This window comes from Mixia osmundae (assembly GCF_000708205.1).
Source record: "Mixia osmundae IAM 14324 unplaced genomic scaffold scaffold_3, whole genome shotgun sequence".
NCBI classification, from domain to species: Eukaryota; Fungi; Basidiomycota; class Mixiomycetes; order Mixiales; family Mixiaceae; genus Mixia; species Mixia osmundae.
In genome coordinates, this window is record NW_014575561.1 from 1,141,490 (window position 1) to 1,166,363 (window position 24,874).

The following is a 24,874-nucleotide window of genomic DNA, read 5'->3' on the forward strand; positions in this document are numbered from 1 at the left end:
GATCGCGCTACTGATGATGCAATGTATGCGAGACGCCTTCACAGACTCATCAAGCCTCACTGGCACATCATCCATTCACTCGAGCAAAGTGAAATCTTCACCTCGCTCTCCTCATTCCTGCGTCTTCTCTTACCACGCCGAAGTCAGACGGGATGAAGGCACAGTTGGCTGCTGGCGTTGCGCAGATCGTCATCTGCGGCTTCGGCTGCTTCATATCAAGTTGCGTCTGCGGCATCGTCGTCTTCAGACAGCGCTCTCAAGATCTGCTCTACAAAAGTTTGGCCCTGCTTGTCATTGCTTTCTTGCTGCCATGCTGGGTTGGCATCGCCGTGTATGCAACCGGCGTAAGCGGGTATGGTCCACCGGACACGTGGCCAATACTCCTCTGCAAATGGCAAGGCTACTTCGAGAACATGTACGCGCATATCGTTGCAGCTGCATCGTTGCACTACTGTCTCATGTGTCTCGAGCTCATCCTCAAGACCGACGCAACTCTAGCCGAAGTTCGATACAGCGTTCACGTCAGTCCGTCCAATACGATACATCCTGCTTCCGCCGATTCGCGAGGATGGTGGCAAAAGCGCATCGACAAGGTCATCATTGCAGTATGGCTCTGGGCTGCTTCAGTCTCCCTCATCTTCGTCGGTCTCGCTGTGCACTGGGACGCCATCGGCCCTCAATATGTCGAATGCGGCCTCGTCAACCATCTCTGGCTCGGCTTCATCGGCTTGCAGGCCGGCATATTCTCTACGGTCCCCATGGCTTGGATTGTAGGCTTGTGCCTGTATCACATCCGTCGTATCTGGCGACACCAGGCAGCAATGCAAGACTCGCTCCGGCCAACTTCTCAAGACTGTATCGTCACTGTCGAAACCCACCACGAGACGCATCACGACTTTCCATCGTACAGCTATGCGTCGCGCAGATCGCCCGTTCCATCAGATCACAGCTTTCTCGATGAGGGCCTGCAACTTGACACTGTCTCGGAAAAGGACGAGCGCGAAAGCCTGGGCGATACAATCTCGATCAGAGGGCGTTCTTTCATCGACATCGAAGAGCCAAGCGAAAAATCAGAAGTTCATGCCGAACAGACTGCTCCCTTTGGTCAGTTGGTTCAGCTGCCCGACAAGCGCCCAGGCCGCCCATCTCATTTTGCCAATTCACTCGCATGGATCTATTTGCGGCTCGCTCTGCTGGGTCTACTCTATATTGGAGGGCAGATCCTCTGCGCAGCTACTTTGATCCAGTCGCTCATACAGGGCTATCCTCCCCGGACATACTCTGCTGGTGAGCATGGCACCTTCAACGTTGTGCCCTGCTGATGTCTCACGACAGCCGATCTGTCTATCCAGGCAGTCTGCTTTGGACCATTCATGGTGTTCTGCAGCGCACCTGCTTGCGTCGATTTCGCCGTCGATAAATGGCTCGATGTCAAGGACAAACTGTCTAGACGACCTTCGATTGAATAGATTGACAACAAGAGGGATGCGAGTGTAGTATTAACGGGACGATGCCTGGTTGACGAAGCGCAGACGCTCCATGTCGAATGCATCTGCCAGTAGAGAGCCGCGTTTGCCAGGTGGAGAAGCTGGACGAGTGATTTGAATTGCGCCAGGCTGCTGTATTGTGGATGTGCGTTCATTCGTGCTTGTCGCAGCCACGCGCTTGTCTGAAGTGACAGATGACCGCAAAGTCTCTTCTGCTCCTTGATTGATAGACCCAGAACGTAATTTGAACGAACGTAGCGAGCGTGAGTCTTCTTTGCGCTTTGCATCCAGTGCCTCCCTAATCAGCTGACCACGACTTGCCCGCGGTCGTTCGGGTGACGATGGCTGACTATCGCTGCTGAGTACAAGACTGACAGGCCTCTGCATCTTTGCCAAACTTTGACGGTGACGCGACATGAGATCATGCTTCACAGGATCGTCTGCTGTATCAGAGCGTGAATGCTCGAGAAGTTCTTCCAGTGGCCTACCGGTCCAGGGATCCGGCGCCCTTCCTGCAATCTTAGCAGATAGTGGTGCTGACGTAGCTACGAACGAGAGGCGCTGTCTGTGATTCCCTGCAAACGGGTCGCTGGGCGCATCGAACTTGACCAAAGGTGGTGGTGCTCCATCGCTAGAGACGTAAGACATACGCTTGTTTGCAGCCCGCTGACGACGATCTTGCCCAGCAGAGAGCTCGGACAATAGCATCTTCTCCGCGGGCAACGATGCTGAGCCAGCTTTCGGCAGATTGTGTCGAGACGAGGCCACAGACGATGAAGGCGAAGCGGGTCGCGTTGCAATAGACTCTCGTTGGGCCTTGTGCTGAAGACCCGCAGGCGCACGATAGAGGCTCGCGTAGTTCGGATCAATCGCTGGCACGGCCGGAGGCGACCTTTTGCGAGACAGTGACTGCGGCGAGGAGAACGAACGGGGGCGAGCACCTTTTGGCGGGGTAATCGCCTCGCTTAGGTCGTTGATTGATTTGCGCAACAGCTGAATCTCTGCTTTTGTCCTCTCGCGCTCCTCTAGTACGGCACGCTGTCCCTCCGAAATGATCGCTGATGTGCGTGCGGCGGGATCGGTTGAGAAGATGCATGAGCGCCTTCGGTCATCGGGCTCGCTCGTGCTTGGCGGACTACATTCGGGCGCAGGCATGAAGGCTTCCGTCGGTCCAGGTCGATCGCTGACGTATCGAGGCAGTGAGCCTCTTTTCTTCGTAATCCTAGCTACGACAACATCGCGCGGGTCACGGCCACCGTGTGGAAGTAAGGTCGACAGCCAGTTGTAATTGGACATACGCTTTTTCGGCAGCGAGTCGAAGTCTGGCGCCACAATGAGCGCCTTGCGAGCAGGCGGCCTCTTTGCTTCTGCGCAGCCGTCGGTTGACGCAGGTGCGTATTTGCAGGCAAGTGTTGATTGCGTCGAATGCATGCTCGCAGGGTATCGTTTCTCCCATTCCTTGCGATCATATGGCAGCACGCCGGACGGGCGACGAGAAGATCCATCAGAGGCCGACCAGCGCTCGTGATCGGTCTCTCGAGTGAGCTCTTCGCTGATTTCCGCTTCGTGACGAAGCTTCAAGAACGTGGCATAGCGAACCTGTACGACGATACCGACTACAGCCACGAATGGGATTGCCGCTACTTCGATTGCAATGCCGACGACCATGGGGAAGTGCAGAGCAAGGGATGGAAAGATCTTGAAGCCGAGATTCCAGATGAGCATCTCTTTGTAGCCCATACAAGTAACGCAATCCTGCTCATCAATGTCAGCAATGTGAGGGTGTATGGCATGCGAGTCCTCACAATGCCGACGATGAATGCTATTGCGCCAAGCCAGGCAAAAGAGATCGTCTGTACAGCATTCTGAAAGCGTGGTACGCAGCCAAGAGAGAACCAGGTGACGGTGGTGGCGAGCATAAAAACCCACTTTGCGCTGTCATCGCGCAACAGTCCATCTGAGCGGACAGACTGTAGATATAGCGCAAAGAGGAAGCTGGCCAGGGGTGCGACCGTGAACGATTGTGTAGCCTGACGATAGACTGCAGAAATGACAGCTCCTAGCAGTGAGATGCCAGAGCATATAAAGAAGAAGCCGACACGGAGCTGTATTAGCGCGAATGTCAGTGAAGTCAGCAGAAGAGCGGTGAGAGCCTACACCGACGCCCGGCGCAACGACTTGGTTCTGTATGCCGAAGCGGAGTACGCAGACAAGGATAACAAGAGCAACGAGATACCAGCCAGCGACGAAATGACCAATCCTGAGTGTCAAGATCAGCGGTGTTCCTCGACAGGGCGCTGACCTTACCATCTGTGACGAGGCCCGAGCAGCAAGATAGGTAATCCTGTGAGTATGAGCCAAGCTGCCAACAGCGCAAAGGCTGGGTCGATGTGTGTATCCAAATTGAGTATCGGCTTTCCGTTTGTAGCGATCGTGCCAGGAAGCAAGGGCGTGGGCGTAGGATCGGGCACCTGCGTAGAAATTGGTATGCGCTTCGTCACAGTCGCGAAGACGGCCATTGAGGTGGGTACCGCAGTAATGAAAGTTCGGGTCGGACTGTTGCTCACTGGCGAGAGGACAGAAGTGACCGATTGAAACGATACAGTGGTGCCGATCACTGTCGTATAGACGGTGTTCCCATACACGATAATGCCACCCGAAGGCGAAGGCAGAGGGGTGGGCGAGCTAGCGCTCGAAGTCTGAATGGAGACTGCATCGAGCGTGGAATTGGATGTTGCTTGTGCGCGTGCTGTTGCCAGTAGACCAAGCTGACATGCTATTGATATCCAGCTCATCAGGAGCATACCCGCGGATGAGTGATAGCACAAGAAATTTACAGTCTGCTCGAGGGATAGCTCTTGCGTGAAGAGGTCGAGCTGAGAGCAGCAAAAGACCTGAGCACAGACGGCCGTGTCGCGAGGGCGCGTCGGTGACCGCGTGCCTTCGAGCTCCGAGCACTGTGTATGCTAGCGCGAGATCGATGGCTCATCGCATGGGGCGACTCTTCGTGTCTACGCTGAGCAACCCAAAGCGCGGCGTGACTCTCATATTTGCCAAGTTGGTTGGTTGCGGGCGGCCATGTGTAGTAGCGTGCCAATGCATCGATGTAGCGAGAGGTCTATGCATAGGAACTGGCTTCATTGGAGTTGATGCGAGGGCAATGGATTCGGGGGAGGCCGAGCTGACTGCGAGGCCTGGTACAGCCAGCGGCCAACAAGCTTGCAACAAGTCGCGTCGCTGCAGCTGCTGCACTTCAGCCAAGTGACGCCAGCTTTGTCGAAGACCTGGCGCCATGGAGGGCGCCATGGGCAAGTCTATGCCTGCAGACAGGCAGTCTGCTCGGCTCGGCAAGTTCGGTCAGTTACGAAGGACGTCTCGCAGCGGAGCGAGCTGACACGATGACAGGCATCTCGACGGTCATTGGCTCGTCGACGACATCTTTATTGCCGAGCATGCCAACGACTCTGGCGGGTCTACAAACGCTGAATCCGTTGAGATCCGTCGAAGGTCCTCGGACGGCGGCATCTCGCGGCCTACGACAGGCGCCGGATGTCAAGCTGAGCGATATGCCCAAGATTGAGCCGACCCAATTTGCTAGCTATCTGACGGAGATCAAGAGCGAACACGATCGCTACATTGCTACGCTTACTGAGCAGCAAAGAGAGCTCAAGACTGCTCGGCAAGCGAGTACATCTCGCGTGACGTTGGACGACACAAGCTTGGCATCCTCTCCTCGCGCGCCGCTTGCTCAGTCGCTGAAAGGCAAAGAGCGGGAAGAGCTACCACCGCTTTCCTCAGTGCCAACATCCTTCTTTTCGGAAGACTTTGAGCTCAGCAATCCGAACACTTTCGAAATAGTGATGGAAGCCAATCTCGCGACTGCCAAAGATGCCGCTTCGCTTCAGAACAGACTGACAGATTATCTGGACGTGCTCGAAAGTCATATGACCGTCGAGATCTCGGAACGATCAGCCTCCTTTTTCTCAGCACTGTCGAATTTACAATCTTTGGGCTCGCAATCGACAGTTGCCCTCGATCGGATAGCAGCCCTGCAAGAAGAGATGCACCGAATTGACAAAGGAACGGCAGAGCAAGGGCTTGCAATTGTACAGACTCAGATCAACAGACGCAACGCCCAGGATCTTCAGCTAGCAGTAGAGCGTGTCAAAGAGGTCTGGCGGGCGCTAGCAGACGCAACGGAGCTGTTCGATCAAGGCGAATGGGAGGGAGCGCTCTCTATGATTACCGAACTCGAGGATCTATGGCGCACGGACGATTCTCATGATGACTCGCCTGATAACGTCTCGAAGCGCGCTGCGTTAGATGTCATACCCGAGGATGAGATAGAGCCTGTGCAGCCCGCAGCTGCGAGCCGGCCAGCACCCAAGATAGTCTTCGCCAGACTGAAAGCACTTGAGCCTGTGCCCGGTCGGCTGAAAGCCCTGAGATTGTCGATCGCGCAATCTCTGCAAGGCGAGCTCATAGGCAATCTCGTTCACGAGTTCCAACAGCGGCTGAAGGAATACACTGACGTAGATTCCTCAGAGCCATCAGCGAAAAGAACTTGGCTTAGCAATGGCTTTGCCAAGAAAGCTGAGACGTCAATCGCTATGGCTCGCATATATCTCAAGGATGATGCGACCATGGCCACTGCTCGGCAGCAGATTATAGAACGAGCGAAGGACCGTGCTCGGCCGATCGTCAGAGGCCTTCTGCGGTGCGCGCCGGAAGCCTTTGAAGCGGCTCTATCTTCATGGCAAGATGGACTCACGCGAGAAGTTCGGCAACTCGTCCGCAAATACTTGCCGATCTCTCATGAGAACCCCGAAGATGACGAGACTTTCGATACGTCTATGGACAGACGTAACGGCACACAAGATAGAACGGCAGCACTAGCTGTCAAGCTGCGCGAACAATCTCACGCAGACTTCCTGCAAGTCTTACAACGCACCTATCATGCACTATGGACCTGTTTACAGATCATCAGCCTGCACTCGGACGCGCTCATGCAACTTCTGAAGGAAGACACTGCTCAACCGCGCACGAGACCCTCGAGACAGTCTACACAATTCTCGATGGGCGCAAGTTCTTCAGAACGATTCATTGAGCAGACCACAGATAAGCTCGCTGATCTGCTCAGGATCTTGGCCGATCTCAGTCATGTGCGCTTTTCGAAAGTACTCGGCGTCAGAACCGAAAAGCATTCGCATTTGCCGCTAGCAGAGTTTGCACAGGTTCATGAGCTCACCTGGACCTTCATCAATGGCTCCGAGGGTCTCGCTCGGCATATGCTAGCAGGGCTACGGAGTGTCATCGGTACGCAAAGTCGCGCATTTCTGCAGCAATACCACAACACAAGAACGGCTGAATCTGCCAAGGTTGTCGAGAATGAGCAATGGTCTGCGGTCGACGTCAGCGGGGAGGCACAACATCACGTCGACCTTGTTCTGAGCAGCGCGACAGAACAACCGGCCGAGCTCTTGCTTGGATCTGCAAGAGCAGCACGTGATCCGACCCGCAATGCAGCAATCGGACCCGGTGGCAAACAATTGATCATAGAGGGCCGTTCGTTCCACGCCGTCGCGGCATCTCTCAAGTGTCTGGAAGTACTCGTTGATTACCTGCGGATCGTTGTCAACTTATCCCAGCTCACCACGGAGTGCATGAGCCGGATCATCGAATTCCTCAAGGTCAGCCGTCTTCTTAGCTACTCGGTGCGATCCTGACATGCTTATAGCAATTTAACTCGAGGACATGTCAAGTTGTACTTGGTGCGGGCGCTATGCGATCTGCTGGACTCAAGAACATCACAGCCAAGCATCTGGCCCTCGCTTCGCAAGCGTTATCGATCAACATCAGTCTCATCCCCTACGTTCGCGAGAACGTCCGGCGCTATCTTACTCCGAAACAGACTGTCATGTTAGTCGAGTTTGACAAGCTCAAGCGCGACTATCAAGAGCATCAGAGCGAAATCCATCTCAAGCTCGTCGCCATTATGGGTGATCGACTCGCTGTGCACTGCAAGTCACTGATGGTAGGCTTGTGTGCTTCGCTTGCTATACTGTGACTGACAGCTAGCTGCTTATAGGAGGTCGACTGGGAGAAGGAATCCAACTCGCCCAATGCGTACATGGAAAGCCTGATCAAAGAGTCGGCCACGCTGCACAAGGTCCTATCGCGATACCTCGAAAGCACAACGCTTGAAGACATCATGATGCAAGTCTTTTCGGCCATACACAATCGATTGGCAGACGAGTTCGGACGCATTCCGCTCAAGAGTCAGATTGCGAAAGATCGCTTGCTTGCGGATGCGACCTATCTTCGCGTTCGATGGTCAGAGCTCAAGGGATTGCAACGAGCAACTCCCGGGGAGGAGCTTGAGAGGCTAGTCGGATCCAAGCCGATCGTCGTAGATGCACCGCCTGCAGCGCCAACGCCCACACCAGCACCAACACTGGCGCCAACGCCTAGCTTTCCTACTTACCAGCGCAGAGTATCGACGCCAAGGACAGCGACACCAACAAGTGCAAACTTTCGTGGCTCGTCAGAAGCGCAAGTCAAGCCAAGCACAGTACCAGAAGCGAGCACAGCTGCAACAAACACCGAGCCCAAAGAGGCTTCATCGGATAAAGAAGCTGGTGTTGTTCAGGCTCCGGTAAACACGCACCCGGCAACCAGGCCTCCGTCTGGTAGCCTGGTGTCACAGCTCAGCACATCAGCAGCGCCGTCTGCGATCAACGTAAAGAACAGGCTAGCTGGCTTGTTCTCCCGCCCAATGACGCGGTCTTCGTCACGAGAAGGCGACCAGCCTCGCAGATCATCTGAGATGCGCAGGGGCGCTTCATCTCCTCAATCAATAGCAGCCGTGCCGCTCGCACCTACCACTATTGCAGCACCAACCATGTCTGCAAGACCGTCAGTAGATCAGGATAGGATCGACTCACCTCTGCCAGATCTTCCCGCCAGTCCCGTCAAGCCTTCTACGGCTGCCGTCGACATGCATGCCACGGTAGCCATTCTTACAGAGGAGACTGCTGAAGAACGTCCAGCTGCTGCAGCAGATGTTGCGCCGCCCACGGATCAGCATCTCGATGCCGTCACGTCACCCGCTGCACTCCAATCCCTCGAGCAGCCTGAAAGCGAGGCAGGGTCTGCTAGTGCGACAATATCGATCAGCTCAAACGCTATACCGCCTGCAGGCGATGTGCTTCCCGATACCCAGATACAGCCTACCGAAACGGCTGCCGCCTTCGAGGAGACGGTCGAAGCGGTCGGGGAGACTCAAGAGCATTACCTAGACACGTCGACTGATGTGCAGGCCGAAGCAGATGCGCTGCTGGCTGAAAATGCCCGGTCTAGTGCAGAGCCTGTCGAGTATGAACTGCATGATGCATAGGACGACGACGTTGCGCGTGACGCGATTGCATTTGCCCAGACTGGGAGCCGGCAGTCGCTGACCTGAGCGAGAGCGACAGGCCTGCGCACGCTACCATCCGTGCTGTATATATACGTGCGGCGGATTGGTGACACACGACCCACAGTAGACAGGGCCGATAAGCTTGTCATCCATCATATCGCGGCAGTACCGGAATCGTGACTAACTCACACACCACGGCCGCCAGAGAGCGGTGACGAGCCCAAAGGATCAGCCAAAGGCTCTCAATTGATCAGCTGCCTAGCCTGCTAGCTCGGCCGCTTGTGGACCTGGAGAGCACGGGCATCAATCCGGCCGCGGTCAGCTTACCTGCGCCCATTGCAGAGAGCGATACGCTTGCCGGCAACTCGGATACTCCGACCAGGGCTCTCTCGCTCAGTCTTGCCTCTATCGAGAGCGAGCCATCTCTCCGCACGCACAGTCTTAGCCCCGCCCGAGCACAGCTTGGTCGGCAACGGATAGGCGGAGTCAGGACACGCTCAGAGAGCTCGAGCCCTCCGTACCCGGAGTCGCCAAGATCCAGCGGACCTCAACAGAAACGCAGGCGGTTGGTAGTAGCGCACGATATGAGGCCTCCTTCGATGTCATCGACACATTCGGCTGCTAGCGAGGAAGTCCTCCCAGCTGAAGAGCCAGCTACGAATGGCAGTCGTCGACACGAGCCAGCGGCTAATGGCAGCTCGAATGGTGCACGACCAAATGGGATGCCGAGCTTCTCCAACGGTAGCCACAACGGCCATCCTGAGCCAGGCGATATTCTGCCCATCCCGCCATCTGCGCTCACCGCAAGCTCTGACTTTGAGCCGCTCCGGGCAGGCAGCCAGATCGACCGCTCAGAGTATGTGCGCTTGCTGTTACAAGCGCTACAAGATTCTGGGTATACGTACGTCAAACCTCGCGACGAATGATTAGGCCATGCTTACGGTTCACGCGAGGTGCAGGAATGCTGCTCAAGCGCTAGCGGAAGAGTCTGGCTACGATATGGAAAGCCCCACAGTGACGAACTTCCGCGCCGCCGTGCTCTCTGGCTCGTGGGATCAAGTCGAGCGGTCACTAGCGCCGTATCGGAGCGACGACAGTACATCAGCAAAGGTCCGACAGAATGATCTTGCCCAGATATGTGCTTATCACTTTGTCTCGCACAGGCGATACGTTTCATCGTAAGCGAACAGAAGTATCTGGAGATGCTCGAAGCAAGGGAGACCAAGTCAGCTCTGAGCGTGTTGAGAAACGAGCTAGCGCCGCTCAATTATGCCCCTGAGCGCATCCACGTTCTATCGAGTCTGATGATGTGCAGCGATCCGGCGGAGCTTAGGCAGAGAGCATCGTGGGATGGCGCCGCATCTTCATCACGCCGACTCGCTCTGGAAAGACTGCAGGGTATGTATCGATCTGACACACGAAGGAAGATTCGCGTGCTGACGTTTTGCCGTAGCATACATACCACCATCGACGATGCTACCTCAGCGACGGCTAGAACAACTCATTGGGCAAGCTACACAGCATCAGATCGATCATTGCCTCTACCACTGCATCGAAGACAGGCCGTCGCTCTATGCAGATCACCATTGCGATCACTCTGTCTTTCCAGACGTCACCGTACATACACTCTCTGATCATCGCGACGAAGTCTGGTGCTTGTCGTTCAGTCACAATGGCAAGTATCTTGCCACTGGCAGCCTAGACAAGACAGCCATTATATGGTCCATTACAGAGGTACGTACTTCGCGTCGATAACAGCTTTCACAATCGCTCATAGCCACAATGCAGAATTACGAGTTCGTCGTACATAAGATCCTCCCAGACTTCGAAGAAGGCGTTTCGTGTCTGTCATGGAGCCCGGACGACTCCATACTGCTCGCAAGCGCCGAAGAATTCATCTACGTCTGGAATGTCAAAGTCAGTCGCTTCTGTTGCATTCAGACATGCGCTGAACAGGCTGCGCAGCTTGGCGAGCTTATCTCAACCCACAAGACCCACGATCACACCGTCAACGCGATCGAGTGGCTTCCGGATGGCACTGGCTATATCTCCGCAGGCATGGATGCCAAGGTGCTCTTTTGGGTACGCAGGGTGGACTGCTCTGCTCAAATTAGGTCTGACAAGTTTGCTCGAGCAAACAGGATCTCAGCGGTAACCCGTCGCATACTTGGCAGACGGGGCAATCGCGCATCGTCGACGCTGCCATCTCACCAGATGGCAAGCGGCTCGTCTGCATCGGTTCGGCTGATCTGCCACTCACCGAGCCTGCGACGGCATCTGGCAGCACGCCGTCGGCCAGCACTTCCATGCGATCGGAGAGGAGGATACATATCTACAACATCTCGGAGCGACGGCAGGAAAAGTAAGTCGTGGAGATCAGCCGGGGACTTTCTACTGACGGCCATAGCAGAGTACTATCGGTCAACGCTGATCTGACCTGTGTTTCCATCTCTGCCGATTCTCGCTATGCGCTCATCAATCAAGTGCCGAATGTGCGTCTCGGCATGCGAGCATGCCCACTGTCTGACGTACTCACGCAGGAGATTGGTCTATTTGATCTAGAAGAGGCGCGGCTCGTTCAGCGCTATGTCGGTCAACAACAAGGTCGGCACATCATCCGCAGCTGCTTCGGCGGACCGCGCAACAATCTCATCATAAGTGGCAGCGAGAGTAAGCTTTCTTTCCTTTGCTTGTCATCAAACTCATGGGGTTGCAGACGGCAAGATCGTCATCTGGGATCGAAGGACAGCAGCACGTATCGAAGTACTGAGCGGTCACGGGCCGGGCAGCGTCAATGCGGTCGCGTGGCATCCGCTCAACAAGGACATCTTTGCTAGCGTCTCCGACGATGGGACGTGTCGGATCTGGATGTCCCAGATCCAAGCGTCTTCGCTCATCGCGGGAAGCTACGAAGCTGCCCAGCTCAAGTAGCGATATGTCCTTCATACATACACATCCTGTTGTCGTCCCATCAAATCATATCGCCATGCCTGTCTCGTGTCTCGTGTCGCGACGCGCTTATCATGCTGCTTTTGCCTTTCTCTCTTCACGACGTCGATGCCTGCTGAGTCGCGAAGCGTCGAGATACGGGTCTCGAACGGACAAGGTCTGATCTTCGACTTGCAGGGTTGGTCCCTCTGTCTGAATTAGCACGTCTGTACTGATGAGCTAGGCTCACAACAGACTTTCGCTACGTTCGAGATGATTTGCGTATCTGCGGACTTCTGACGGGCACGCTGCCTCAGCTGTCCCAGCAGAATGTCTTTCTGGGTCTACCGGTCCAGCTCATGCCAGAGGAAGTCGTCTGGCTTGTCAGTAACGGTCATGCCGTGCTCATAGACGACCTCAAAGCACATCGCGAGCCGACGACCGGTCAAATCGAGCAGTACCGAGCTGAGCGGATGGCTAGAGCAAAGGCAGAAGCAGAAGAGCATGCGAAGATGGAGCAAGCGAGATCTGCAAAGGCCAGAGAGGTGTTTGCGGACAAGATCGCAGCAAAGCAAGAGCAGAGACTCGCAAAGAAAGCTCTCGCGAAGCCTCTGCTCGACTTTGAAGACGAGCCTGTCGCTGTCAAACCGGTTGAGAGAACTGCCGAGACGCTTGTCATCAAGGAGGATGCCTATGCAATCGTCATCGAGCCTACTTCTCACAACAGACCAGGCTACGACGCGCGCGGTCACACTTACAAGACCATCGAGAGCGCCAAGCAAGCTGGTCTGTGGCACTATCCGAGTAGTGAGATGCAGCGAGCCAGATGCGCCGTCTTTGCCGATCTGCACCAGCAAGGCTACTTCATGGGACCTGCGCCCAAGTTTGGCGCAGATTTCTTAGTCTATCCTGGCGATCCTCTTCGCTTTCATTCTCACTTCAATGCCGTCGTCCTCAGCAGTCCTCAGCATCCTATCCGGCCTCTCGAGCTGGTATCGTGGGGTCGGCTGGCAACAGGCGTCAAGAAGGCCGCGCTCATGTGCACGTACGACCAGACGACAGACAGAGTGTCCTACTTGTCGCTCGAATGGGCAGGCATGGGCTAAGCTTCACGTCGTCGTCAACTGCTTCATCGAGAGTACATCACGCGAGATCATTTACGTCGTCGAGCGGCAGCATAAGCGCCCGTGTCAGCAATATCCACTCTCCCCGCCGTCGAACTCGCAAAACCCTGCGCGAAGGCGTCGCTCGTGCCGTTCTGCATCCTCAACGGCGGAGAGGGGCCCGGAGGCGCAGCGGCATATCTCGGCGCCGCGTTGGATCGCCAGGCAGCTGCCGAATTGGCATAGCTCGCTCCGCCGTTTGACGAGTGAGGTTGCCAGTTCGTCTGGGGAGCAGCAGACTTTTTGTGCGTCGCTGACGAATTGCTGCCAATCTTTCGAGCGATGTGTGGCCATAGGTGTTTTGCTACAAAATCGTGAATGATCACTGCGCCTACGAGCAGAGGTATCCTCTTCGGTACGCTGGAATGGGGTGTAGCATTGGGCGGTAAGTGAGCTGAATTGTCATTGACGGCTGCTGCAACATGATCTTCTGCTCCACGCTGGGGTAGCACCGAGTCTGCTAAAGGCTTCGATGGATCGAGCGGCCTGGGTTCGGCCTGGGTGGCCATGACGAGGAAGAGTGGAAAGGCGATGGCGAAGATGGCCATGTTGACGATCGCATTGCTATGCCAGAATGATATGACCGTAAGCGGTGTACCGAATCCGGCGAAATAGGGCACCCTCTCCTCAAGGCTGGTGATTTCACGAGCTTAGCTCGAATTAGAGGTCAGGGCAAGAGAACTGACTATCTGACTCGCTGGGAGAGCGAGAGTCCCTTTGAGACGAGCTGAAATTCGAAACAGTACCATCCGCCGATGGCTGCCATATAGATGAAGCAGGCTGGCTTGCCTAGTAACGGAACCCGATAGAGGACGAAACAGACGAGCAGGTAGTGCATGATGAGCAAAACGCGATAACTCTGTATAGCGAGGTTTTACGGGTCAGATCAGTTTCTGACGCATCGGAAGTTCGGCGTACTTCTTGCAGTGCTTTTGCGATCAGGCTCTTCGAACCGGACGAGCTGGATTTGCCGAGCGGTAGCGCGACAGGCTCGCCACCTTGGAGGGACTGCGTCGAAGCGAGATTGAGATTGAAGATGCCTTGGAGGAAGAAGGAGAGGCCCAGTAGAGGATACAGGAAGAAGAGCTGTACATAGTCCAGGGCAATGCGTAAGCTTGGCCGGTCATGCAGCCACGTTGGGTGGACGCGCCTCGTAGTAGAGAGAAGTGGTCTGACGGCGACTACGATCACTAGTGGATCCGATACCGTTGAAGGACGTGTATGATGCTTCTGAAAACAGCGTAGGTACGAGAACGCTATCGAAGAGGAGCACGGATCCGAGCACGAGCAGCTGCAACACGGTGCTCTTTATGAGGTTGGACTGAATGACCGGATGGCTTTGGACATTCTTGATCGTCTTGCGGTACTGTGATGCATCCGACAGACCTCTGAGCAAGAGATCATAGTTCAGTCTCGCTGTCTGCCCGAGGCTGAGCTGCTGCATCCCCGGCCGTGCTGGCCAGAGCCGCCAAAGCGAGCGCGTCGTCGTCGCCCTTGCCGGCCTTGCACTCCACAAAGAGGCAGAATGTCATTGGATGCGGCAGCAGCTTCGAGAAAAGAGAAGCTAGCGGCGCTCAAGAAACGCAAAGAGACTCATGACGCAGCACACGAGCACACGAATGGCCAAGCAAGAGCGGAACCTTTCAAATTTCGCAATTATGATCCTGTGACGAGGCAGCCCAAGGGACATGACAGGTCGGCGGAAGAAGAGACCGTCGAGTCACTCATGAGGGGCAAGACGGCAGAGATCATTCGAGAGGACGAAGCGAGGCGGCAGGAGGAACTCGTTCGTCGTGTCTCGCTTCAGACAGTCTGCCCAGCTGACGTCGACTTTGCCGAGCAGGATCTCACAAATTTGCAACCTAAGAAGCCCAATTGGGATCTGAGACGAGACTTGGATCGCAAGCTGGCCAGCCTGGAGCCCAAGACCAACGCTGCCATCGCCCAACTCATCCGTCAGTCGCGTCAAGATGAGGAGCCCCAAAGACTTGGCTGACATGACGGGCTCCACAGGCAACAGGATAGCGGAGAGCAAGTCTCAGCAGGGTGGACAAGATCTGGCGAGTGCGGTGGAGCAACGGACTGAAGAGTCCGATGAAGATGAAGATGTATAAGCTCGCATCATGTTGTGATAGTCCCATTGTAGAGCAATCAACACAGAACAGTTGCATAGCAATACAGATCGACGCTCATGCACCGCCAGCGCCAGCGCCGCCCGCGATGTCTTGAGACTCGCTGATGCCGTTGACCATGGGGTCGTCAGAGACCCGCATCGACGAATGAAACGAATTGCCAAGTGCAATCTCTTTGTTCGCAGTCGACAGCGCAGGGAGCGATTCGTTCGACAGGCCGACTGCATCTGAGCCGTTCATGGGACCGGAGCAACCGAAGCCATTGCTCGCTTGAGCTTGGTTGCCCAGCGTACCGCTCGAGGCAGCTTGACCCGTCTGCCCATTGACGAGATGGCCGCTCTTTGCCTTTGCGTTGTCGTTCCTGATCGATTCTAGACCTCGTAGATAGGACTCATCGACTCCGCCTGTGACATACTGTCCCGTGAAGACCGAGCAGTCAAAGGCTTCGACCGCAGGGTTGAATTGCCGACAAGACTGAACGAGCGCATCCAGCGTTTGAAACACGACGAGATCTGCCCCGATAGCAGTAGCGATCTCGTGCTCCGACCTGCCATGCGCAACAAGCTCCTGGCGTGATGGCATGTCAATACCATACACATTCGGGAATCGAATGGGAGGCGCGCAAGAGGCCATGACGACTTTGCGTGCACCCGCATCGCGCGCCATCTGGATGATCTCCTTCGAGGTCGTCCCTCTCACGATCGAGTCGTCCACAAGCAAGACGTTCTTGTCCTTGAATTCCAGGGCCATTGCGTTGAGCTTACGCCTTACATTCTTGCGTCTGTCGAGTGCTCATCTGTCAGTCTGGCGGGCGGACAAAGTGCAGGCATACTGACCTCATCTGCTGACCGGGCATGATGAAAGTGCGACCGACGTAGCGGTTCTTGACGAAGCCCTCTCGGTAAGGAACGCCGAGACACTGAGCGACTTGAAGAGCTGCAACGCGAGACGTATCCGGCACGGGGATCACGACATCGATCTCTAGATTTGCAGCAGCCAATTGTGATCTTGCTTCGGCTGCCAGCGCATCTCCCATGGCCATACGAGATCGATAGACTGATATACCGTCTAGGACGGAGTCAGGTCGGGCAAAGTAGACGTATTCGAAAATATCTGGCGCGAAGCCTCGGGAGGGAACCACTTGCTTCGTCTTGACGGACGAGCGCGTGATGACGACGACTTCGCCTGACAAACGCCCGCTTCATCAGCAAGATATAGACTGAGTCTGGAGCTACGCACCTGGCTGTACATCGCGCCAGTCCGAGAAGCCGAGTGCATCGCAAACGACGCTCTCGCTCGACATCATCCAGTCCTGACCGCCCTGAGCATTCGCCCGGCGGCCATAGCCACAGGGTCGGATACCATGCGGATCACGAAAGGCGATGATGCCGAAACCGGCGAGCATGGCAACACAAGCAAACGCGCCGTGGCAATGACGCATCATCTCACCCACCGCGCGGAAGATGTCGTCCTCGTCAATGCGAAATTTGCCAGTCCTTTGCAGATTATCGGCGAGATAGTTGAGGAGGAGCTCGGAGTCGCTGTCTGTATTGATGTGCCTGTGGCCGTAGGTGTCGAGGTAAGTTCGCATGTACTCTGTGTTGATCAAATTGCCGTTCTGCATAGGCTTTAGCTTGCATACGTTCGTGCGCGTGAGAGACTCGCATGGGCAAAGACGATGCCGTAGGGCGAATTGACATAGAAAGGCTGTGCCTCGGCATGGGCAGACGAGCCGGCGGTAGGATATCTGACTGCACAGACAAGCGTCTGAGCACTGCGAGAGGCGCAAAAGCCATTGAGAGGACTTGCCATGTCCCACTGCCATGTAGCCGGGCATAGAAGCAATGACGTTGGTGTCGAGGACGTCTCTGACCATGCCATTGGCTTTATTCTGATGGAATCTGCCTCGGTGACAGGACACGACACCGCATGCATCTTGGCCACGGTGCTGTAGTAAGCCCAGACCCTCGGCGCTGTCGAGTCGTCTACAATGAGTTGATGCTTGTCAGCGCGAGTCAGACGACTGACATTTCTACTGCTGCCGGTACTTCTTCCGAGTTGTTCAAGACGGCCAAGATGCCACCTGAGCGCGTTGTCGAACATGTCAGCCTCTGTCCGATCAATCCTTCGAGTGTAGAGGCGCTGCAAGGTCCGAGAGTGAGGTAGCGTGTGGCGGTAGTGACATGTCAAAGAGGCATTCCATCTTCACGACGCGTCGCAAGGGGGTTGTTCTGTCTCGCAGCAGCAGGTAGATGTTGACCTCACTCACACATCCTGTCGTGCTGCTTGCGCTCTCTGTGTGACTACCTGCTGAGCATGCCTTGACGTTGTCGCTGCGTGACACCGGGCCACTTGCTAGCGTCGCGAATTGGTAGGCTGCCAAAAATTTTGTCATCGTGAGAAAAAAATTGGATTCGCGCGCCGGAGCGAGCAAAGGCAGCAGACCGACTCGACCTAATTCGCTATGACTTCACCAGTGCCGGGTCAGTACGCTCAGTCACCGACAGTGCCACCCGGTCCACGACCAAGAGGGAGACCGAAAGGCAGCACGACGAAGAACAAACTGCTGCAGCAGCAATTGCGCGAGCAACAAGCTCTACAGTTCGGCAGTCCGTCTCAAGTGACCGGCAGCCAAGTCCAACGCTATGCCCAGATGGGAGCGCAACTCACTCAGCCTGCCCAACGAGAAGTACGGCGTAGGAGGAACTTGCTAGGTCCAAGCTCGAAGCCGTTACCGCCCTACGCTGGCATATCGTCTCGTCAGGCCAAATTGACAACCTATCCCTCTCGTGTTGCCCTCGGCCTGACTTCTCTCATGCAGCCAATCGGGCCCGAGGGCAAGGCTGCTCCCGCTGCCGAAGTGGTCGTACCGGGCAAACGACAACGTACACGCGTCAATTATGCTGAAGTAGAGGGCCTCGACGAGGATGAGGACGGCGCGTCGACTCATGCAACACCTTCTTGGATGCCGCCGCCTCCGGAGGAAGACACAGAACCGGGATGGGGACCCAAAGCGCATGCACGACATGCGAACTATGCTCGTCGCGCTCCCGGTCAGGGCGTCACTTATACTACCGTCCCTCCGCCGTCTCAGCAGCAGCAGCAGCAGCAGCAGCAGCAGCAACAAAAATCTCAGCCACCGATGGTACAGCTCAAGACCTACCTCGGTCAGATACCCCCGATCAATACTGTCTACTCTCAGACGGCCAGAAAGACGCGCTACCCTCATTTGTCCGTTTGATCGCCTTGCTTAGCCTCCGTGATCTGAAGTAGAGGTCGGATTGGCAGATCTGATGACCTGGTCCGGCGGAAAGCAAACCGAGACTCTCTCTTGCTACCTGTCCGTATCGAACTTGACACAGAGACTCACCGGATACGCGACGTCTTTGTATGGGACGTGCTCGGTTCGTCTGCCTGCCTTTGCTACGACCAAGCTAAGAATTGATTGAGTGACAGATCCATACTTTTCGCCAGAACTATTTGCGAGCCTGTTCTGCGAAGATGTCGGCTTGCCGAGCCATAATGTTGCTCAGATCAGAGAGATGATCGAGGTGCAAACAAGCGAGCAACAAGCTATTGCCGAATTTCAAGTCGCCGACGAGCATGACGATATCGAGACGGAGGATCCTCAGCTATTCGATACTGAGCCTGACTTGCGCGTCATCGTCAACGTGAGACCGTTTAGCTTCGATCCGTGTCAGCAGCTGATCGCAACAATGCGTTCTGCAGATCGATGTGCAGATCCAAACACATCGACTGACAGATCGTTTCGAATGGGATCTTGCTTCGCCGCTCAGTCCAGAGATGTTTGCGATCCAGCTGTGTAGCGACTTGTCGCTCACATCGGAAGCTGCACCCCTCATCGCTCACGCGATCCACGAAGAGCTCCTCCGGCTCAAGAAGGACTGCATAGAGCAAGGCATCATCGGTCGAACGGCTGCAGAGGATGCCTATTCCGCTCTGACAGGCGAAGCGAGGAAAGGGTGTCCGACGCTCGAAGGAATCTGGCGCGATTTCAATGAAGAGGGTGAGTTCGGCCCGCTGATCGACAAACTCTCTTCCGAAGGTATCGCCATCAACGAGCTCGAAAGGGAGCGAATGGCAAAGTCGGTCCTTGTTGCTCACCTTGCGAACGTATCTCATGTTTTGTGTGCAGACGAGCGAGGCAGAACCAGACACAGTTCAAGGAGCGGAGGGCAGGCAGGCTGCCGAGGCGCTAGTCTGCATTGCATCGCCAATTCCCTGTGCGCGGCCGATGCACTGAGGCATGGCATCTCGATATGCGCAGTCGTGCGCGTCCGTTTCTCTGCGAGGGAAAGGTCCTCTTGTCCCGCTTTTCGTGAACATCTAGTCGTAGACTGCATCGCGATGGCTTCAGCGGATCAAGAGGTGCGTTTCGTCGGGCTTACTGTGTACTAAACCATAGAAGACTGTTGATCCTGTCGCGTCAGCGTGATCCCTCTGTGCAGTGAAGCAGCTCACGCGTCCAGACTGCGCAGCACAGTCAGCGCTCGACTATGTCACTATCTGCATGAGACGTACACAAGATGAAGCTGAGCGCATTGTCGAGCAAGCCAGACAGGAGTAGTTCCGGCAAGCCTCCCTTGATATATTTACGCGGTTGTTGCTCTGTAGTGATGAGGTAGACCAATCCCGCTACTGACATCGACGACATGATGTAGAATGCAAAGCCAGATAGGTTGGTCAGACCGAGCAGACCGGCTGTTGCGCCGGAGATGGACGCCATTGCTGTTGCTCAGAAATCAGCTTCAAGGCCTGCGAGCTACGGAGGCATGCGACTTGCTCGACTTGATATAATAGATCGAGCGGGCATTGTACTGCCGGTTCTCTGGACAGAGACTCTGCTCGTAGGGATCAAGCGGTAAGGTCGCCATCTAGCCCGCAGCTTTCGTGTCGAGCGCTCGACCAACGCGACGGGAGCTGCAGCGCCGCGAGCACAGCGATTCTCCGCGAGCATGTCCAAGCCTCATATTGATCATCACTTTGCGCTCCTCATCAGCTTCAAATACTATTATCGAGGTTAGGCCCACAGCGCTCGAGAAACCGATCTGCCCTTTCCCTTGCGCTTCTGCACCTTTGATATCGCGATACGTCCAACAGCGCCGCGAGCTCAGCGCTACTAAGCAAAGCAGCGGACGCATGTCATGCACGGTCTGAGCGAGACGCACGATCACTACGCATGCTATCGCCCATGGGTTGCGCGCAGCGCACGCTAGACCAGCAAATGTCTACGTACATATCGGCGTTGCCCGGCTCCAGCTGCTCTCTGTGATTACAGGCAGACACAGGGCCGCGAGACTGAAAAATGTCCGCTCGCTGTACCGTTGCCTATCGCTCGTCAGCACCATGCCGTCTCGAACGAGCAATCGTGCCGACGTTGAGCGTCCCGAGCTTGATGCGGCCAGTGACCGACCTCGATGCGCATGAATGCACAGCCTAGCGGAAAAGAGACAGTCAAGATCCGGCTCCGATTCGCCTTCGTGAGGTTAGCAACGCATTGCGCAAGCTTCTCATCTTAATCGGTGTGAGGAAGAGGCCGTTATCGCTACGCCTGCAATCGAAGCGCAGGACCGACCAACAGTCCACAGAGTGACCTGGTAGCCAATCGATCCTGAAATGTGATCTGTGGCAGCACGCCAAAATCAGTGCGCCCTTTATGTGCGGTGGCGATAAGCACATTTGTAGTCAGTCTGTCTCCAGAGTTCAGGCACGGCCCAAGACGTCCACGGTGACTGCACACCGTGCAAGTCAAGCGGATCTCTGCGTGCATCGTACCGCTCGCGACGCATGAGCGATTGCGTGCGAAGCGCACGTGCATCAAGCTCCACGCTTAGCGGACTCAGAGACACAGACTGGACACGTCAGGCCAACAGATGCGTACTGCTCCGCGACACCACCTCGGCAGCCACGTCGTTTCGGATTCGCCCGAAGAGGATGTCCTACTGAAGCGCGTAAAGCTTCTGGACTGAGCAATGGGGCTGATCTGGATCATCCGGCGGGATGGGTAGACAAGTGATGCTGTTTGGGGCGAATATTCAGCATGTGTTCGAGTCAGCACGACACGGCTCACTCGATGCCACCGAATGGAATACGGTAACACTCTGGGCCGCTTGCTGTGCAGTGGACCTTGGGATATACTTCAGGCGGATCGAAGCGCTCTGCATCGCCGGTGCGGCCATTAGGATCGCTACCGTGGGACTTATGCACGGCTCACTGTTTCGAATGGGCGTGTAGCCCATGATCGTCTTCACTGCGCAAGATTGAGCGAGTGCCGCCCCACAGTCGCTGCCACGTACTGCAATAATGCTTTTCGCAGCAGGTATCGACAAAGGGAACTGCCGAGAGATCAGCAATGTGCTTTGTAGCTACGAAGTGCATATACTGTGGGTCGGGGTCGTGACGTTCCAGCAGATCTCTACCTCCTTGTCGACAGTGTTTGGGTATGCTGGCGGTGCATCTCTTGCCGAGCAGCTGGGCCGTTGGACTGCAGCCTCGCGATCGCTGCTCCACTACAGCTGCCTATCAGCCTCGAGACATCTCGACCAACAGACATGTCAACCTCGACCATCCCACATCCACTGGTCCAATGTCTGTCATCGATGCGCACATGCGTGAATCCGCCGGGAACGAGGTAGTCAAAGTAGGTATCCGTAAATCTTTCGAGGGGATAGCAATGCAGTGCGCATGGTTCCCAACCTATCCGATATTGTGCCGAGGGCGCTACTGCCACACCCGCGTTCCAGAGAGCAAGACCAAGCAACCCTCCAACGATCCTCATGACAGTTTCTCGATTGGTGAAACGCAATTTGTAGCAGCACGCAACCAGACGGGCATTCTCCACTCGCGGAGGCGACGAGCACGTTGGCAATTCACACCGTCTCCTGAGCGTTACAGTCGAACGCTGGGGCTTAAATGCGACACACCGCCCTCGAAGCAAGTTGAGCGAATCTCAGTGAGCTTTCGGCGGCTTTTTACAATTCAACTTCTCGGCGTAGGATCGGATCTTTTAGCAGCAAGCCGAGGTCTGGTACTCACAGCGACTGATATTCGACCGCGACTGCCAAATTCAGCGCATTCAGAGACCTGCAGTGAACACCTCACGCCGACAGACGCGCACAGCTCTGCGTCTTCATCTCGGCAGCTACGTCATTTCAGACATGTCCGGATGGGCCGTTCTACTGAACTGCAGAGAGGTTCAAGACTGAACAGTGGGGCTGGGTCGGTTCATCTGGCGCGATAGGCAGACAAGTGATGCTGTCGGAGGCGAGAAAGTCAGCAGATGTGCACGCAAGCGTACTGAAGCTCACTCGATACCACCAGGCGGGATGCTGTAACAATCTGGGCTTTTTGCTGTGCAGTGAACCTTGGCATACACTTGGGGCGGATCGAAACGGCCTGCGTCGCCCGCGCGGCCAGTCAGATCGCCACCGTGGAGTTGGGGGCCGGCTCACTGTTTCGAATAGGCGTGTAGCCCATGACGGTTTTCACTGTGCAAGGCTCCAGCAAGTACCGCCATATGGATGAGTCTACGCACTGCAATACTGCTTGTCGCAGCAAGAATCGACGAACGGGACTGCCGAGCCGTCAGCAGTGTATCTTTCAGCCACGAAGCGCAACTACTGTGGCTCGGGGTTGTGATTGTCCAGCAGATCTCCACTTCTTTGTCGACATTGTCTGGACGTTTTGGTGGTGCATACTTTGCCAAGCAGCTTGGCCGTTTGACTACCTCCTTGCGATCGCTGCTCCACTGCAGACGCCTGTCAGCCGCGAATTAAGCTCGGCAAGCAGTCATGTTGACCTGGACGATCCCACAGCCACTAGTCCAATGTCCCTCTTCAATGCGCATGAGAGTGAACCCGCCAGGCGCTATGAAGTCAAAGTAGGTGTCCGTGAATCCTTCACGAGGATAGCAATGCGATGCGCATGGTTCCCAACCTATACGATACTTCGCTGAGGGTGCTACCGCCACACCTGCCTGACAAACAGCAAGAGCAAGAGCGAGCAAAAGTCCAGGGAACGACATGATGGCCACTGAAGAGAAGACAAAGATAGCAAGAAGAGGAGCTGCGCGGTATGGCGTGATGACAAGAAAAATGCAGAGACTCTCCTGACCGTCTCGACAGGCGCGCGCATGTCTCAAGTGCCGAAAGCGCAAAGTGCAGTAGGTCAAACACGGCCAAAATCTCCATGCTGCATGTGAGCCTCTTCAAACACGCATAGGGCCGGCAGATTCCCTAACAGAGCAGTACAGCACGCCTGCCTCGTCGGGCGGGACGAATGCACATGGCACACTAATGGCAATGATCTCAGCGCTGTCGAGCTTGGTCTGAGGGATGCTGGCGTACATGAGGCCCTGTGGAGGCAGGCCTGCACATCTCGGAGGGCCCCGCTTGCAAATGAGGGCCGCCGACGTATTTGGTCTGTCAAAGTGACCTGCGCAAAGCTGAGAGTCTGCGTTATTGCACAAGCCTCGGTGCACGCACGATTGTTCCGTGGAGCAAGGCCGACTTGGGCTCGCACTGCAGCAGGATAAGCGCCGCAGCATGAAACCATTGTATCCCTACTCATGTATCGTTTTTGACAGCAAGATTCGATCCACGTGTCTGAGCACCGAATGAGCGCCTACGATGATAGCGCAGCCTGAACGTACCACTGGTAGGCGTCTTGACCTTCCATGACATGTCCAGATATTTCTCAATGACCGGAGGAGACACGAGGGCATCCGGTGCCGAGCAATCCGGTGCATCCACCGCATACGAGCGTTCGGTCGACCACTGCAAGCTCGTGCGGTCGTCAAGCTCAGTAAGCTTCAGTAGAGATCTTCGAACTTCTACGATACCGCAGCCAGATCTGTAGAGCTGGCGGTCCAGGCGAGAATACGTAAAGCTAGGCGGAAAAATATAGACAACGCCCTCTGAGGTGTGTTGTGGCACAGGCGGACACTGGATCACACAATTATCCCATTCGAGACGGTAGGTTGCTGATGGAGCTATGACTGTTCGGACCAACAAGAGAAGAGAGAGCAGCATCATCAGGGCTGGTTTGGCTGTGCGACCAGCCAACACGCTGGCGCGCTCGCGTCGATCTGTGTGCTGTAAGGTGGAGACATGGAGGGGCCGTCTTCTCACTCCACATCGCGCACGCCAGCACGCAACCGAATTTAGACTTCTCAAAGCTTTAGAGGGTCAATTTCCAGCTCGAGTGTCCGCTCTCCAGCGCCATGCATCGGGCTCGCTGATCGACTGCAGACGTTGCATTCCTCCCAAAGAGTCTGGAGACAGTGAACCGAGCCCTATGACACGTTGCCGATCTCTGCAACTCTGCAGAAAGGCTGATTCGGCTCGTCAGGCTCGACAAAATTGCAAGCAATCCTGTTGGGCTGCAAAATTAGCAGTTGCACCGTCATTGCAGCGAAAATCCGGACTGCATGCCGTCCCTAGCGATGTGCTGACATTGTCTACCTTTCCTGGTGCATGTGACCACAGGTTAGACTCGAGGCGGACCGAAATGACCTGTACGCGAATCATCGTTAGGCAGAGATACCGTTGCACTTTGAAGAGACTGCTTGCGATTGTAAAAAGGCGCCGAGCCTGCATTGGCGATCACTGTTCTGGCTTCAGCAAGGCGACAAGCAAGATGAAGAGTGAGGTACTGCAAACCTTGAGCTTACAGCACTCGTTGACGAATGCAACTGTCATACGCTCAGAATAGCATATGCAGAGGCGC

The 24,874-nt window shown here is 55.5% G+C and overlaps 12 protein-coding genes across 12 annotated transcripts; 4 read left to right on the plus strand and 8 right to left on the minus strand.

The window, feature by feature from the left end:
• Positions 1-152: 152 nt before the first annotated feature.
• L969DRAFT_16366 (uncharacterized protein) lies at positions 153-1,469 on the plus strand (the record flags this gene model as incomplete). The annotated part of the gene is made up of 2 exons (XM_014713575.1): positions 153-1,287; positions 1,336-1,469. 2 exons carry the CDS (start codon positions 153-155, stop codon positions 1,467-1,469), a joined length of 1,269 nt encoding a protein of 422 aa, XP_014569061.1.
• On the minus strand, positions 1,349-4,381 carry L969DRAFT_370501 (uncharacterized protein). The gene is made up of 4 exons (XM_014714097.1): positions 3,795-4,381; positions 3,645-3,747; positions 3,293-3,592; positions 1,349-3,242 (listed from the first exon to the last, which is right to left on the minus strand). The coding sequence occupies exons 1-4, from the start codon at positions 4,289-4,291 to the stop codon at positions 1,500-1,502; spliced, it is 2,643 nt and encodes an 880-aa protein (XP_014569583.1). The 5' UTR covers positions 4,292-4,381; the 3' UTR covers positions 1,349-1,499.
• Positions 4,382-4,846, minus strand: L969DRAFT_369121 (uncharacterized protein). Its single transcript, XM_014714098.1, has one exon. The coding sequence runs from the start codon at positions 4,791-4,793 to the stop codon at positions 4,473-4,475; it is 321 nt and encodes a 106-aa protein (XP_014569584.1). The 5' UTR covers positions 4,794-4,846; the 3' UTR covers positions 4,382-4,472.
• Positions 4,780-12,938, plus strand: L969DRAFT_46235 (uncharacterized protein; the record flags this gene model as incomplete). The annotated part of the gene is made up of 16 exons (XM_014714099.1): positions 4,780-4,843; positions 4,893-7,177; positions 7,225-7,521; positions 7,576-8,861; positions 9,167-9,805; positions 9,864-10,014; positions 10,068-10,302; positions 10,358-10,638; positions 10,693-10,821; positions 10,870-10,986; positions 11,046-11,266; positions 11,315-11,396; positions 11,445-11,574; positions 11,621-11,831; positions 11,982-12,031; positions 12,088-12,938. The coding sequence occupies 16 exons, from the start codon at positions 4,780-4,782 to the stop codon at positions 12,936-12,938; spliced, it is 7,029 nt and encodes a 2,342-aa protein (XP_014569585.1).
• A 47-nt stretch (positions 12,939-12,985) lies between these two features.
• L969DRAFT_16371 (uncharacterized protein) lies at positions 12,986-14,439 on the minus strand (the record flags this gene model as incomplete). The annotated part of the gene is made up of 4 exons (XM_014713576.1): positions 12,986-13,628; positions 13,682-13,854; positions 13,914-14,081; positions 14,131-14,439. 4 exons carry the CDS (start codon positions 14,437-14,439, stop codon positions 12,986-12,988), a joined length of 1,293 nt encoding a protein of 430 aa, XP_014569062.1.
• Positions 14,440-14,493: 54 nt separating this feature from the next.
• L969DRAFT_86258 (uncharacterized protein) lies at positions 14,494-15,198 on the plus strand. Its single transcript, XM_014714100.1, has 3 exons — positions 14,494-14,781; positions 14,839-14,950; positions 15,009-15,198. Exons 1-3 carry the CDS (start codon positions 14,521-14,523, stop codon positions 15,107-15,109), a joined length of 474 nt encoding a protein of 157 aa, XP_014569586.1. The 5' UTR covers positions 14,494-14,520; the 3' UTR covers positions 15,110-15,198.
• On the minus strand, positions 15,088-17,522 carry L969DRAFT_369305 (uncharacterized protein). The gene is made up of 7 exons (XM_014714101.1): positions 17,397-17,522; positions 17,156-17,210; positions 16,937-17,100; positions 16,793-16,878; positions 16,367-16,745; positions 15,964-16,312; positions 15,088-15,908 (listed from the first exon to the last, which is right to left on the minus strand). Exons 1-7 carry the CDS (start codon positions 17,398-17,400, stop codon positions 15,185-15,187), a joined length of 1,761 nt encoding a protein of 586 aa, XP_014569587.1. The 5' UTR covers positions 17,401-17,522; the 3' UTR covers positions 15,088-15,184.
• A 31-nt stretch (positions 17,523-17,553) lies between these two features.
• Positions 17,554-19,788, plus strand: L969DRAFT_86261 (uncharacterized protein). Its single transcript, XM_014714102.1, has 8 exons — positions 17,554-18,358; positions 18,416-18,531; positions 18,584-18,798; positions 18,857-19,233; positions 19,284-19,485; positions 19,537-19,557; positions 19,610-19,618; positions 19,670-19,788. Exons 1-5 carry the CDS (start codon positions 17,592-17,594, stop codon positions 19,345-19,347), a joined length of 1,539 nt encoding a protein of 512 aa, XP_014569588.1. The 5' UTR covers positions 17,554-17,591; the 3' UTR covers positions 19,348-19,485; positions 19,537-19,557; positions 19,610-19,618; positions 19,670-19,788.
• Positions 19,419-20,052, minus strand: L969DRAFT_86262 (uncharacterized protein). The gene is made up of 4 exons (XM_014714103.1): positions 19,932-20,052; positions 19,670-19,876; positions 19,537-19,618; positions 19,419-19,485 (listed from the first exon to the last, which is right to left on the minus strand). Exons 1-3 carry the CDS (start codon positions 20,020-20,022, stop codon positions 19,575-19,577), a joined length of 342 nt encoding a protein of 113 aa, XP_014569589.1. The 5' UTR covers positions 20,023-20,052; the 3' UTR covers positions 19,419-19,485; positions 19,537-19,574.
• Positions 20,053-21,087: 1,035 nt separating this feature from the next.
• L969DRAFT_16376 (uncharacterized protein) lies at positions 21,088-21,926 on the minus strand (the record flags this gene model as incomplete). Its single annotated transcript, XM_014713577.1, has 6 exons — positions 21,088-21,166; positions 21,219-21,306; positions 21,363-21,398; positions 21,445-21,483; positions 21,531-21,657; positions 21,708-21,926. The coding sequence occupies 6 exons, from the start codon at positions 21,924-21,926 to the stop codon at positions 21,088-21,090; spliced, it is 588 nt and encodes a 195-aa protein (XP_014569063.1).
• Positions 21,927-22,518: 592 nt separating this feature from the next.
• L969DRAFT_370391 (uncharacterized protein) lies at positions 22,519-23,414 on the minus strand. Its single transcript, XM_014714104.1, has 2 exons — positions 22,947-23,414; positions 22,519-22,895 (listed from the first exon to the last, which is right to left on the minus strand). The coding sequence occupies exons 1-2, from the start codon at positions 23,169-23,171 to the stop codon at positions 22,596-22,598; spliced, it is 525 nt and encodes a 174-aa protein (XP_014569590.1). The 5' UTR covers positions 23,172-23,414; the 3' UTR covers positions 22,519-22,595.
• Positions 23,355-23,829, minus strand: L969DRAFT_93534 (uncharacterized protein; the record flags this gene model as incomplete). Its single annotated transcript, XM_014714105.1, has 3 exons — positions 23,355-23,599; positions 23,731-23,751; positions 23,799-23,829. 3 exons carry the CDS (start codon positions 23,827-23,829, stop codon positions 23,355-23,357), a joined length of 297 nt encoding a protein of 98 aa, XP_014569591.1.
• Positions 23,830-24,874: the final 1,045 nt, after the last annotated feature.

What these genes read in the sequence shown, in the direction of transcription:
- L969DRAFT_86261 (XM_014714102.1), top strand. Translation starts at nt 17,592, where the DNA reads ATGACTTCACCAGTGCCGGGTCAGTACGCTCAGTCACCGACAGTGCCA. An exon ending in CTTTGTATGGGACGTGCTCG is followed by an intron (nt 18,532 to 18,583) that starts GTTCGTCTGCCT and finishes ATTGAGTGACAG; the next exon opens with ATCCATACTTTTCGCCAGAA. An exon ending in GAAAGGGAGCGAATGGCAAA is followed by an intron (nt 19,234 to 19,283) that starts GTCGGTCCTTGT and finishes TTTTGTGTGCAG; the next exon opens with ACGAGCGAGGCAGAACCAGA.
- L969DRAFT_369305 (XM_014714101.1), bottom strand. An exon ending in CTGGCGCGATGTACAGCCAG is followed by an intron (nt 16,313 to 16,366) that starts GTGCGTAGCTCC and finishes GGCGTTTGTCAG; the next exon opens with GCGAAGTCGTCGTCATCACG. An exon ending in ATGCCCGGTCAGCAGATGAG is followed by an intron (nt 15,909 to 15,963) that starts GTCAGTATGCCT and finishes AGCACTCGACAG; the next exon opens with ACGCAAGAATGTAAGGCGTA.
- L969DRAFT_86258 (XM_014714100.1), top strand. Translation starts at nt 14,521, where the DNA reads ATGTCATTGGATGCGGCAGCAGCTTCGAGAAAAGAGAAGCTAGCGGCG. An exon ending in CGAGGCGGCAGGAGGAACTC is followed by an intron (nt 14,782 to 14,838) that starts GTTCGTCGTGTC and finishes TTTGCCGAGCAG; the next exon opens with GATCTCACAAATTTGCAACC. An exon ending in TGCCATCGCCCAACTCATCC is followed by an intron (nt 14,951 to 15,008) that starts GTCAGTCGCGTC and finishes CGGGCTCCACAG; the next exon opens with GCAACAGGATAGCGGAGAGC.
- L969DRAFT_370391 (XM_014714104.1), bottom strand. Translation starts at nt 23,171, where the DNA reads ATGTCGTTCCCTGGACTTTTGCTCGCTCTTGCTCTTGCTGTTTGTCAG. An exon ending in GTGGCTGTGGGATCGTCCAG is followed by an intron (nt 22,896 to 22,946) that starts GTCAACATGACT and finishes AGGCGTCTGCAG; the next exon opens with TGGAGCAGCGATCGCAAGGA.
- L969DRAFT_370501 (XM_014714097.1), bottom strand. Translation starts at nt 4,291, where the DNA reads ATGCTCCTGATGAGCTGGATATCAATAGCATGTCAGCTTGGTCTACTG. An exon ending in CTCGGGCCTCGTCACAGATG is followed by an intron (nt 3,748 to 3,794) that starts GTAAGGTCAGCG and finishes CTTGACACTCAG; the next exon opens with GATTGGTCATTTCGTCGCTG. An exon ending in TCGTTGCGCCGGGCGTCGGT is followed by an intron (nt 3,593 to 3,644) that starts GTAGGCTCTCAC and finishes GCGCTAATACAG; the next exon opens with CTCCGTGTCGGCTTCTTCTT.
- L969DRAFT_369121 (XM_014714098.1), bottom strand. Translation starts at nt 4,793, where the DNA reads ATGGCGCCCTCCATGGCGCCAGGTCTTCGACAAAGCTGGCGTCACTTG.
- L969DRAFT_86262 (XM_014714103.1), bottom strand. Translation starts at nt 20,022, where the DNA reads ATGGCGACCTTACCGCTTGATCCCTACGAGCAGAGTCTCTGTCCAGAG. An exon ending in GATCTATTATATCAAGTCGA is followed by an intron (nt 19,877 to 19,931) that starts GCAAGTCGCATG and finishes TCTGAGCAACAG; the next exon opens with CAATGGCGTCCATCTCCGGC. An exon ending in TGCGCTCAGCTTCATCTTGT is followed by an intron (nt 19,619 to 19,669) that starts GTACGTCTCATG and finishes TGTGCTGCGCAG; the next exon opens with TCTGGACGCGTGAGCTGCTT.